Genomic DNA, 12,668 nt, shown 5'->3' on the forward strand with positions numbered 1-12,668 from the left:
CTTACCTCTGCAGAAATAGAATCAAATCCTACCTACATAGGAAGGGAGTGGGGATAGCTCTGCTGCAGGAGACCCTGCACTGCAGAATCTGAGACTAAACTCAGGGAACACTGGAGGGGACAGGGATTCGGAGCCTCCTACTCCAGATACGCAAGAGGGGTTTATACCTGGATCAATCCCCAATTACTATTCCAACTAATTAAAATTGAAAAAGACCCCGAGGGCAGATATGTGATAATATGAGGAAGCGTCGAACAAACAGAAATATGCATAGTGAACTCATATTTACCAAACAATAACGTCCCAGCTCACTTGAACACATTGGGTACTAAAATGTTGCAATACAGGAATGTCTTTTTCATATGGGGAGATGATTTTAATTGTGTCCATAACCCAGAACTAGACAGGTCCTTGTCCCCACCAAAAGGCCCTTCGGCGGCCACCACGTCCCTGAACACCATGACGGATGGGTTTGACCTAGCAGATGCATGGCGAGAACTGCACCCTGAAGAGAACGGATATTCGTATTTCACGTCCCCACATGGCCTCCACACAAGACTAGATTATCTCTTTAAAAGCATGGAGCATTTACCCCAGATAGAAGGTGCGCAATACTTAGGAAGAACCATCTTGGACCATTCCCCACGCCTGGTGGAATGGAACCACATTGACCCCAGACCTCCCATCCCCATGTGGAGAATGCCCGTAGAGGCTTTGAAAGATCTGGCATTCAAAGATGAGCTACAAGACTCCATAGATAACTTTATAATAGAAAACACGGGAAATGTAGAACATGTAAGCACACTATGGAATGCCATAAAAGTAGTAACACGAGGAGAGATCATAGCAAAGGCTGGAGGCATCAGGAAACTATTAAGAGACAAATTAGACCAGAGGGAGCGGGAAATCGTGAGACTGGAATCCACCCATGTAGACACCCCAAAAAGAGAGGAAGAACTCCGAACACTCAGAGAGGACTGCACCAAGGCGTGGAGCAGATTGGCTAAGTTTGACTATGTTACCAGAACAAATAGAACGCACGCGGAAGCGGATAAAGCGTGCCGACTACTGGCCTATCTCTGCAAAAAAGAACATCCTATGCACACAACCACTACATTGCAGGATGAGGGTGGCGAGATGCACCGAACCCAACAGGGTATAAATGACACTTAAGTGCTTTTATGCACAATTATACTCCCACAACGACAGAGTTCCCCAAGACCAAATGATAGACCTGCTTGAAGAGATAGGCTTGCCCAAATAGTTCCCTGCACAATCTAAAACCCTAGACTTTGACATCACAACTGATGACTTAACAGAGGCAATCGAATCCCTGGCCACATGTAAGGCTCTGGGCAGCGATGGGCTGCCCCCGGAGTTTTACAAAGCATATGAACCCTCTCTGACACCTCTATTACACAAAGTCTTCCAAGAGGCTTCTGAAAGAGGGATCCTACCTGACAGCATGAGAGAAACCCTTGTGGTCCCAATACTCAAGCCTAATAAACCTGCAGATAAGTGCAACTCTTACCGCCCACTCGCCATGCTCAACTAGGACGTGAAAATATTAACTACAAACCTAGCGAAGAGGCTGTCCAGAATAATAGGAGACATAGTGCACACGGACCAGAACGGTTTTGTGCCAGGTCGTAACACAACTATGAACTTGCGTAGGCTTCAGCACATAATAGCCCAAAGTGACACAAAAGGGGAATGGTATGCACTGTTCTCCTTAGACGCCATCAAGGCATTTGATTCTACATATTGGGAGTGGGTGGTGGTAGTCCTAGAGGGATTTGGCTTTGGCCCGGGGTTCATTAGATGGATCAAAATTCTCTACAATAAACTGAGGGCACGGTTGAAATCTGGGAAGCATGTGTTGGAGGCGTGGGACATATGCAGAGGAACCAGGCAGGGCTGCCCACTCTCCCCCATGCTTTATATACTAGGATTGGAGCCCATCGCTATTTACTTCAGAAAACAATTTTTTTATGCAGGAATACGGTTAGGAGTGGACCACATCATCTCACTCTATGCCGACGATGTACTAATATATGTCAGAAACCCTCATCTTAATGTACCGACAATGCTAGAAGTCCTCGAAAACTATGCTAAGGTCTCAGGCATACAATTGAGCAAGACGAAATCCTGTCTGTTCCCCATAGCAGGCCTGAAAGACAGGAGCGTAGAAGAACTCTCCTCGGTAGGCATAAAATGGCAGACCACCTCATTCCAATACCTCGGGATTCAGATAATGCATACTCCGGAACTAATGCATGAACATTACACAAGGGCAGGACTACCTGCACTGCATAAATCGATGGGATTTTGGGCAAAGCTACCCCTATCTACGATGGGAAGAGCCTCAATAGTTAAAATGATTGTCCTTCCTAGATTCTTATATGGGTTCCAAAATGTTCACTTCTACATCACAAAACCCTTCTTTCGACTACTCAAAACAATCTGAGAATTCTTATGGGTAAGAGGCAGACACAGGGTGGCACTATCCACATTTGTCTTACCATACAAACAAGGCGGAATCCAACTAACAAACTTAGAGAAATATTATTTGGCCGCCCAGCTGAGCTTTGTAACTAAGTGGTCAGCAGACGAGACCACATCTAAGACATCTCTACTACAAACCATGATCTCCCCGATACAACGGAACTTATTTGGATGCCCCAAACCATGTTGAGAAATGCACCTTTGCTAGCGACCCTGGGAAGGAAAGTATGGCACAGGACTAATACGCTCAGGCACCTAAAACATCCAAACTCCCCGGAAATGCCAATAATCTCGGACCTACGTAAAACTGATGCTGATCTGAACAATATCAGGCTCTGGGAAAGAAAAGGGGTTTACACCTGGGGTGACCTATATGCCAAAGGAACCTTCCAGGAGTTTGCATCGCTACATGCGGAGGGCGACATCCACACTGGTCAATACCTGTGGTAACAAAGGATCCGCAAAATAGCATGAACAATATGGGATACCTGGCCGGAGGAACCAGAAATAGACCCCCTCATGACACTGCTGTATAATTTGGGGGACAGTGGGAAACCAGTGTCCCAAATATATCGCCACCTAATTGATACTCCCAACCCCCGGAGTGCTGACCTAAAGAATAAGTGGGAAGTAGATATGGGACGGGAGATGACAGACAAAGAATGGGATAGAGCACTGATATTTCCCAAAGAATTATCTAGAAACCACAGATTACGATTGATACAGCTAAATGTACTATACCGCACTTACCTAACCCCAAGTAAAATGTAACAAAACGCAGAATCTCTGGGCAAGAATAAAACAGACATGCAAGGAAGCGGGCGTGACCAGGTATGAGTGGACACCAGTCGAATGTCTACTGGGAACCTACCCCAGACTAGCGAAGCTCAAGCATCTAGTAAAACTAATGGACAAAATGTGTATAATAGCTAAAAGAACTATCGCAATGTCATGGAAAAAGCCTGCAGGGCCGAACTACAAGGTGTGGCACAAAGAGTTTGAAAAGTGGGTGAACGCTGAAACAAGGTCCTGGGAGGACAGTGTAGCTAGATCCACCGAAGACTCAAGTATGGCACAAGTAGCATAGAAAGACGACATGATTAAATTATTTCATCCCTCAGACGATAAACCCCCTTGAACGAGCCATCTCGGTGAACTTAGAGTTACGCAGACAGCGAGGTCACCTGGCGCGAGACAAACAAAGACCCAGATAACTCCCAAGCTTTCCTGACTCCCTTCTCCCCCCCCCCACTACCCAGATACCCCCCTTGCTAGAAGCTCATGTAACACTTTACAAGGACAAAACAAGGAGACTGTTTAATGTTAATGTTGTTTGAAATGTTTCTGTTTAACCAGTTACAGTATAATTAAAGAAAAAGCTGTTAGTTTGGCAGTAGGAGACACACCCATTTGATGTGCTATATTGTAAACGTGACTAAATGCCAATAAACAAATTTAAAAATATTTCATTTTGAAAGAAATGAAACGTAATGGCACCAACTAAAAACTGTACACCAGAAACTAATTTACAGCAAGCAAATTTTGAAACTATTGGCACTACCATGACTCATGGAAACCTCAGCTGCGAGAAACTGGTCCGCAACTGAATCCGTGAAATCTACCATGAGGAACCAGAAAGTGACACCCCTGTCCTCTTAAACCCCTCCCACAAACCCCCCTCACACTCCACCCCCCCCCCCCCGACTCCCACGATTCCTCAACTAACTCAATACTAAAATCTTGCATCCTTACACCTCCCATGCTCAGACAACCTCCTAAGTCTAGCGTACTTAACAGTTTCAGACCATATCCATCTTCTAACAACCACCAACAACCATCATTCTGTTCATTTTTGGTGACTCTGCCCAGTGAGTACCAAACAGACAGATTTTCATATCAGCACCCAGGTAATTGGTACTGCCGACCTGTATCCATCAACACCAGAGGTTTCTGCCTCTGCCTTCCCAATATCTGACAAACACAGCCTGCCCTCCTTTCTTACAAAGCATTGTGCAGTGAGGCCAACATTGTAGGCAGAGGCAAACCATACTGCCGAGTGCAGATGGTGGGGGCCACCGGCCCATAAAACTGAGCATTTCTTCCCTATGGGGGATAAGTAGTAGCCCCACCTTCTCATGTCATCCTTGAAGGATAAAGGGCTCATCAGGATGTTCTGAGTTTCCACATACCTTCCAATTCCTGTGAGCCAGTCTGGAAAATCACTGATCCCTACCAGGTTTTCAGCCCGAGGAAGAAACGCATTGTGGAAAATCTAGTTCCAAAATGCTGGAAATGTTTGTATTTTATGTGTTTGGGTCATTTTTGAGAGGTTCTGCTTCGGAATGACTCACTTTTATGGCAACCAATGGGGTGGCTTGTTATGCGACACTGGGTTGGGAAAAGAGCTCCTCAACCCTATATTCAGAACGGCGGGGAAGATGACGGGTCCCTTGCAATATACCGACTCTCCTGAACTGGCCCGGGCCATATCGTATCATCACAGGGACTACACAGGTGTTAAACAGGAGATATGATATTTTATTTATATTGCGCTTGTTCCCAAGTGTTTCAGAGCGCAAGGAGAAGAGAGAGACTGGATTTTTATGGTAAACCAGAGGTGGTTTTGAGTGGGGGTACATCCCAAATCTGGCAGGTATGCAATCTTTGTCCAGAAGGTTGTAAGCCTCTGAGGTGTTGTGTTGGTCAGGCCAACTGCTTGATGTCTTTCGTTAAGGAAATATATAAAATGCCACTGAACTGTTCAATAGCAGAAGTGGGCAAGGATTCCTGCCAATTACCCTTCGAGAGGTCGTAATCCTACTTGTGCTTGAACCAATATGTGGTTTGTTGGCATGTCCACGAATAGCTGGTGGTAAACTATTTTCCAGTAGTTTGGTATTGTGGGGATGTTGCATTTAAGGTGGGTTGTTGTTGGACATTTTCACATGCCCTTGATGTTCTTTATGGGGGCTTGATGTAAGCAAACGTTGCAGACTCTCGCCCCACCCCTCTCCCCACCACAGGGAACGCCTCAGGGTCCTACTTTAAATTCTTCTCTATAACATGATGTGGCAACTCATTGGTTATCTGCCTTAGGCAAGCATAAGCAACGAGAGTCAGGAAGCACACCAGACACTGTTAAAGGGCCCTGTGCTTGAATGCCCTGCTCAATCCCCATATAAACATATGGGAATCTTTAGATACCCAAATCCATTAGTGGGGATTCCTTGTAATCTAAGCAGAAGTAACCCCAGTGGGATCCTGCTTGCCCTATCGCTTAAGGGTTGTTGAGCATAGCAGGCTCACCACCCTAGTCCCAAAGGGGGTTGCTACCCCTTGGAGAGAACGTGAGAATTCCCTGGATGTGTCACTGGTTTCCATTTCAAATAAATATATCAACCAAATATATATAAAGTCCTGTGTGATTAACATTTGTGAAACAAAATTCAGCATTTCTCAATTCATATTTACCTTTTTCCTAAATGTCTCAGTACGGATGTCAAATTCTAAAGCCTCTTCTGCGATTTCTGCCACAGAACTACTTGCACTCAGAGCCATCGGTGTGTTTGTCTTGCTGTCTAAAAGAAGAAAACATATCTTAGTGGCAAACAAACAGAAATACATAGCAGCCCCCATTCATAATGAAGTTGATGCTCAACATGAAACAAGTTGTCAGCTTTCAGACCTACAGATCCACAAAGGGTCCAGATGATAGTCCCATATGAAACCTGTTCCAGAAAAATAATGTGTACTTGTAAACGATCGCTAACTGAGGTACAAGAAGCCAGAACATGTTCAGCATCAATAATAAATATTTTTACACCAAGTGTTCATTTTGTACCCCCTTCCTGTGCTTTTCCAACAACAATCATCTACATATTGCGAGTTAGCGGCACAAAAAAATACAAGCAGGAACAAAGCAAACATTTGTAACATTTCAAACTAAACAAAACTGACTCCCAGCTCTTCAAATTGATTTTTGTCATCTGCAGTCCACAACAGAAGGAATGGCCATATGCCTCACCACCAAGAAAACTGAACAATGATTGTGAGTAAGGAAACTTCTAAACTACCCACAACTTCCCTTCAAACTAAACTCCCCAAATATATAAGAAAGGACTATTCTGTTTTGGGATCATCGCTGGTCTAATAATCTTACCTTGACTTCCAGGCATATAGTGGCCAGCATGCTCCTAGGTGCGCACATTTTAAGGATACAGCGCCCATCGTGCTTTTACAGAATACCCACAGATCTTTCACTATCTGGGGAAAAAGGTCACCTTGCCAGGCTCCTTGGAATCACAAATTACCACCAGCAAGAATGTGCTGCTCTCTGCTTGCTTGGGGGAATAACTTCCCCCGCCCCCTTTCCCACATTGCTGTTAAAATTTGAACAGTAACCTGATACCAGGGTTGCAGTTAGGCTGATGGTATTACCCACTAGCCAGGTGTAGACATCCACAGTTTGGAATTAATAAGCTTTCAATAGTTATATGCAGCTGATAGTTTCTGTGATGAAGTCACATTAAATATCCTTACTTTATGGACTAGAGATGCCCGCATTCTAGGTGAAGAGATACCAGGTAGCAGTACATGGGTGGTTCTTTGTGTACTGGCAATGATGGCAGACGCTGTGCCCTGCCTCCAGCCCCAGTATAGTTGTTTTAGAGCCAGCAAGCCAAGCTCTCCTGATACGACACTGAGTAAGAAGCAATCAAGTACCCCACTAGCCCCAAGCTACCTGTCCAGCAGGCGCAGCAACGGCGGACGTCACTAGCCCCAATGCATTAAGCTGCCCTCCACGAAAACCGTTTTACAGAAGGTGCAACCAATTCCAAAGACGCTTCTAGAATCTCGCACAAGTATGTGTTAAACCTGCGAGAACATGTCCCCAGTCACCCATACTTCAATTGCGTTCCAAAGTCCGTAGTGATCCGCATGGAAAGAGGTAGGAAAGGGTCTGCTGCAACAGGCAGAAAACAGCGAGTCAGTTGAGAGTGATACCTTTCACTTGCCGACTCAAGTGGGGGAAAAAAAAGCCACACTCCCCTTGCCCAAACAGCATTGAGCCTCCAGAGAAACAAGAGGAATTGCGAGCACTGATGGTAGAATTTCACTTTTGCCGTATTTCAATGGTGTGCCGTCCTCTTAAACTCTCCCTGATGACATATTTAAGTAATTGGCATCTCAAATAAAGTACAGGAAAATGCATAAAAACCTTTAGTAATAGAGTTGAAACATTGGAAAAGAAAAACAGAAAAGGGGAGAAGCCAATCCTTTTAAGAGGAAACGTCCCAGCATAAGCCAATAATAATCGGTGATTGAGTCAAGACAGTCGCAGCAATAGGTAGATCTAAGCGCATCAGTCTTTTTTAATAGACTGGGCTACAGACCTATAAGCAGAGGGGAGAGAAGAAAGATGGAGACGAGCCAGAACCTGCTATATACCACATTAGAAGAGAAGCCGAAGGAGCTGGCTGGAACTCTCTCACACAAGTGAGTCAAGAGAGGAACCTGAAGTGTTTGACAATGAGCAAGACGGGACATTGGGCGCAAAGGGCAGAATGAGACTGATGGATATCATCACAGCCTGCCAAAGTCCCTAGTCGTGCAGGGGAAAGGGGCATATTTGCTATTACAAACATTCTTAACTGGTTCTTGTACAAATAGTACAATGTTCATTTCTTTTTCACAGAGCTTACTAGAACAAAGATCCTCTGTACCTCAGTCATAAAATAAACAAAATATGACCTGCAATGCAACTGAGATCTTCAGGTTCCAAAACATTAGTGCTTACATTTAGAAAAGAGAAACTGGGCGTCGTAAGGGTGGATGCAGTAGGATTCTCTCTCTGGAACTAACTGCCATGAGACCTCAGAGAAAAGAACAACCTCCACTTTCGCAGAAGACTGAAGAATTTTTTTCAAGACCTTGTATGGTCTAGACTGCCGAGCATCCTATTTCGTATTCTGCCACTGCAATCATGTGCTGTTTCTAGGATGTGGTCTACCGGAGATGTACTAAGCACTTCTCCAACTCCATTCCCCTGGAATGTTCCCAGATTACAAAGATTTGTCCCCACAACCCCATTTTTCACTGGGGGTGCTACAAATTGGCTTTGCCCATGCTTCGCCCTAATAAAAACTCATTTACATTTATTTAATATGCATACAGCTATCAGGCTTTAAATATAAACACAGCATTTCATACAAAATTATAAAATTCATCTGAACAAGAGAAATATGCCATAATCTTCACAGAGAAAGTTAAAAACAATTCATACAGATCTTGATTAAAACAGTGTGCCAACAGGCAGTTCCATTAATATGGATAGAACAAGTTCATAAAATGTCATCATGTGGTCCATCACATTAAGATCATTTCCTAGTAGTAAAACCTGCAACATAGTATACATATTAGCAACATCGTAGCTATGGACATATGCCTTCAAAAATTTTGCTCTTAAAAAATTCAGATCGCAGTGACACATTAGATGTTTAGCAGTTTGTGGTTAAATTCCCACACAGTCTGCAGTATCTCATAGCCTTACGGATACCCCATTTTGCACCTAAAACTTCAAATGCATCTTGCATATTGAATATAAATAGCAAATACTGCTTATAATTTCACAATCTGGATAGGCTACTTGATCCACTGGTTTTGTCAAGTCAGTCAACCAGAATTCTAAAAACAGGCCGCTATTCGCTTTCGTTGCCAGGTTAATTATATCACGTTCTTGGGCAAAATTAAATATGGCTTATTATAGTAAACGTTTGGTCTTGGCATGGGTATTTTGTAACCATAAATATGCATTTTCTTTAGCCCATTTGAAATACACCCTACTTAACATTACCAGAATACCTGTATCCATCAAGACTGTCTTTGTTTCAAAGATTTTCATTATTTACACTATAAAAGTATTATTAGATAGGTTACATCATTTCACATATAACATCGCATTTTTAGATTCTAAAATGTCTGAGGCACCCATAAAATTACATTCTAATAAAAATATATTCTCTGGATAGTGATGTTGGCATTCTAATAAAATCTTTAAAGATTTGCTTCTAAACGATTTTATTTAATTAGTATATCTCATTCCCCATATTTCTGCAGCATACAAGAGACACAATAGCATATTCGATGAATATAGCAGCATAATAGTATTAACTGAAAACCAACCGTGTTTGCCAAAGAAATGACTTTGCTATTTTTAAAGATTTCATTTTTGTATCTGACAAGTGTTGCTTCCAACTAAGCTTTTGATCGATTATTACACCTAGATTCGAGCATTCTACTACCTCTATTGTTGGCCCATATTCGTCCATCTGTAATTCTTAAAACTGGAACATTTAACCCTATTTATGAATGGTAAAAGTTTGGTTTTACTACTATTGATACTAAAACCATTCAGTTTTCCAAAGCTTTCCAGGGCCATCAATTTATTTTGAACGCCTTTAGGGGAGTAATCTAGGAGAAGCAGGTCATCTGCGTAATGCAGCCATCCCAGCCTCAAGGTGCCTAATTCAATATCATCTGCTAATATAGTCTGTACATTTCTCATAAAATCAGCTAGATATGAATTGAATAACGTAGCAGCAAGCATGCAGCCTTGCTTGACTCCACGTTTAATTTTCATGGAGATAACCTTCCTTCATTGTCAAGAGGCATTCTTACAGTAGTATCCCTATACAATAATTGGATCACGCCTAATAGACCAGCTGGTATCCCCCATGCTCTCAATTTCATCCATAGTCGCTCCCGTATTATAGTATCAAAAGCTGCTGTAAAATCTATAAATGCAGCATATACAGGGAGATTTCGAACTTTCCAAAAGAATTCAAAAGCTGTTACTAAATTGACTATATTGTGTGCAGTGGATGATTGCTTTCTAAAACCAGATTAATTAGAAGGCATTATACATAATACAGTTACACATTGTCTACTTGTGAGTCAAGCGTATGTGTATTGTCTACTAATGCAAGTGCCTTGCTGTTCCATCCTTGAAAGAGGAGATAAAACCTAGCCAATAAAGAGTCCAGCATAAGACACCGGGCTTCGAACCTGTGCTACTCAGCGTCCTGTCCCCATTATGGTGCACAAGTATTGTAAGAATGTCAGTTGGGTCCTGAGCTTGTATGCCAGAGGAAGGCGGGTATGTGTACTCCCGTCTACTATGAACTTAAAGAGTAAAAAGAACTTGCATCATAAATTCAATAAAGAAACATTTTCTCTTCCTCTCAGCTGCTCGCGAGCGTTATAGACCTGTGTAGCGCAAGGCCAAAAGTGACACCACAAGAACAGAGAAAACCAAGGAGCCGGCACCAACAGCAGAGCTGCCGGGTGCGCGGTTGTGCAGAGGAGCAGCGGTCGTGCCCGTGGGTGAAAGCGGAGCTGCCCAGAGAGCTAGAAGGAAGTCTGCACTGAAAGGAAGGTCGCCCCAGAGCAGCAGCACTACTGCAGCAACGTGCCATGGACTGGAAATGCTTCAATACACCGTTGTGTCTGCCCAGAGCCATTGTGGACCCCGGGGCGTACTCAGAGGCAAATGAACAAAGATTTCTGAATACCGAACCAGAGAAATACAAAGGCAGAACTTGACCAAATCCCCATAGATGAGATGTCAGTGTGGGTAAAGTTGGAACAAGTAGTACCCAGTGCTTAACTTTTGGGGGCGTTTGCCAGGGCTCAGCCGTGGCACTTATGTTTGAGCAGCGGCACTTATTTTCCCAGACTCAGTTTAATAATGATATGCTGTTTTAACAACGTTATTACTTTAATTGTCAATCAGTGCTAGTCACAAAACAAGCAACAATATTTTTCCCTGGTCATAGGTCTCTGCATCCTGAGCTGGCAAATTGTAATTCATGAACATGATCACCCGCACTGAAGTGGCAGTGCTAGTTATTAATGTTCATGAATACCAATGAGAAAGTGACAATGTCATGCACTTGTGCTGGCCATGCCTGTGCACCGCTCCAGTCAACCTGCATTGATGCAGCTCCACTACTGTAATAACCAGCAGCAATGCCACAGCAGAGTGAGTCGACAACAGGAAAGCCAGCAGTACCAACTTCAGGGCAATACCAGGGAAAAGGCCATTGCCGAGTACCAATCTACACAAGAAGATCTTGCTGCAGCGTTTGACAGAAGAATTCATTTTAAGTTTTGCCTGCATTTGTACATCAATTAACCATAGGAGGAAACCATGTATGCTGTTTTCTGTGGCTAGACAGTCAATAGGTGTTGCCTGTTTTGCTTGATTCATCTACCCTGCTCCCCCTGACCCCCTCCAGCCTACTTCTGCAGGAGTCTTTCCTGATACATTCTGGTTTCACCATGACGTCTTGTGGCCAATGCTGGATTTGACTTTCATGGACTTTATTGATTCACTGTGTGTAGCCCTTTCTCATGGTGGCCCTGAATCATGCTGTTCCCATCTCCATCTCGTATCCAGGCTTGCAACATTATGTGTTACTACTGACTTCTGCAATTTTATTCGCTCTCCTCTCTTGCTTCTCCACTCTTTTTGACTGCTTACCCTCTGTTCTCTCATCCTCTCCCTTTCCCCCATATCCTCTCGTCCTCCCCTTACTTTCTTCTATGCACTTACTCTATCAGAATTGTCCCTGATCCTAGTATGAAAGCAACCTCGTCTATCTCCCGCCTCCTTACTTATTCACCCCTCCCACTTCAGCACTATCTGAAATGTCATCAGGCCTAGTAAAATAGTCGCTTGTTTTGTTCCTCCCCTCCATTTCTGCACCCCTCTCCCTCACCTTTTGTCGTCTCTGGCTCTACCAGAAATGTCGTCAGGCCTAGTACGGTAGTCACCTGTCTGTTTCCATTTCCTTCCCACTCTCCCACTCCCTTCCTTATCCATGTCTTAACTCTTGCACCATCTGAAATGTCATAAGGCCGAGTATGATAGTGAATTTCACATCCTTACCGTTCATGGCCCGTAAGAATGCAATTGTATTTTCCCTTGTTCCCTCCGTTGCCTTGAAGCACTTTGAAACACATTGTGTATAGGCGCTATATAAATAAACTATCACATAATAAAGTTCCTGCTATGATGTTGCTGCTCACATAGCAGCCTGAGTCACCTAGCACAGTGAAGCTGGATGGCATGGAATGTTATGTACCTCAGGTTCCGATGAGGT

The 12,668-nt window shown here is 43.5% G+C and overlaps 1 protein-coding gene across 2 annotated transcripts in view; it reads right to left on the reverse strand.

Annotated features, from left to right (window-relative positions):
- The window catches only part of TOPAZ1 (testis and ovary specific TOPAZ 1), a 2,616,805-nt gene that overhangs the window by 2,162,687 nt on the left and 441,450 nt on the right, over nt 1-12,668 (reverse strand). For both annotated transcript variants that reach the window (XM_069648829.1, XM_069648828.1), the window contains exon 4: nt 5,977-6,083. In XM_069648829.1, the coding sequence (XP_069504930.1) occupies nt 5,977-6,083 (107 nt within the window). The remainder of the gene's footprint in view (nt 1-5,976; nt 6,084-12,668) is intronic.

The sequence above is a fragment of the Ambystoma mexicanum genome, chromosome 2q, assembly GCF_040938575.1.
Source record: "Ambystoma mexicanum isolate Mex_15411 chromosome 2q, UKY_AmexF1_1, whole genome shotgun sequence".
Taxonomy (NCBI): Eukaryota; Metazoa; Chordata; class Amphibia; order Caudata; family Ambystomatidae; genus Ambystoma; species Ambystoma mexicanum.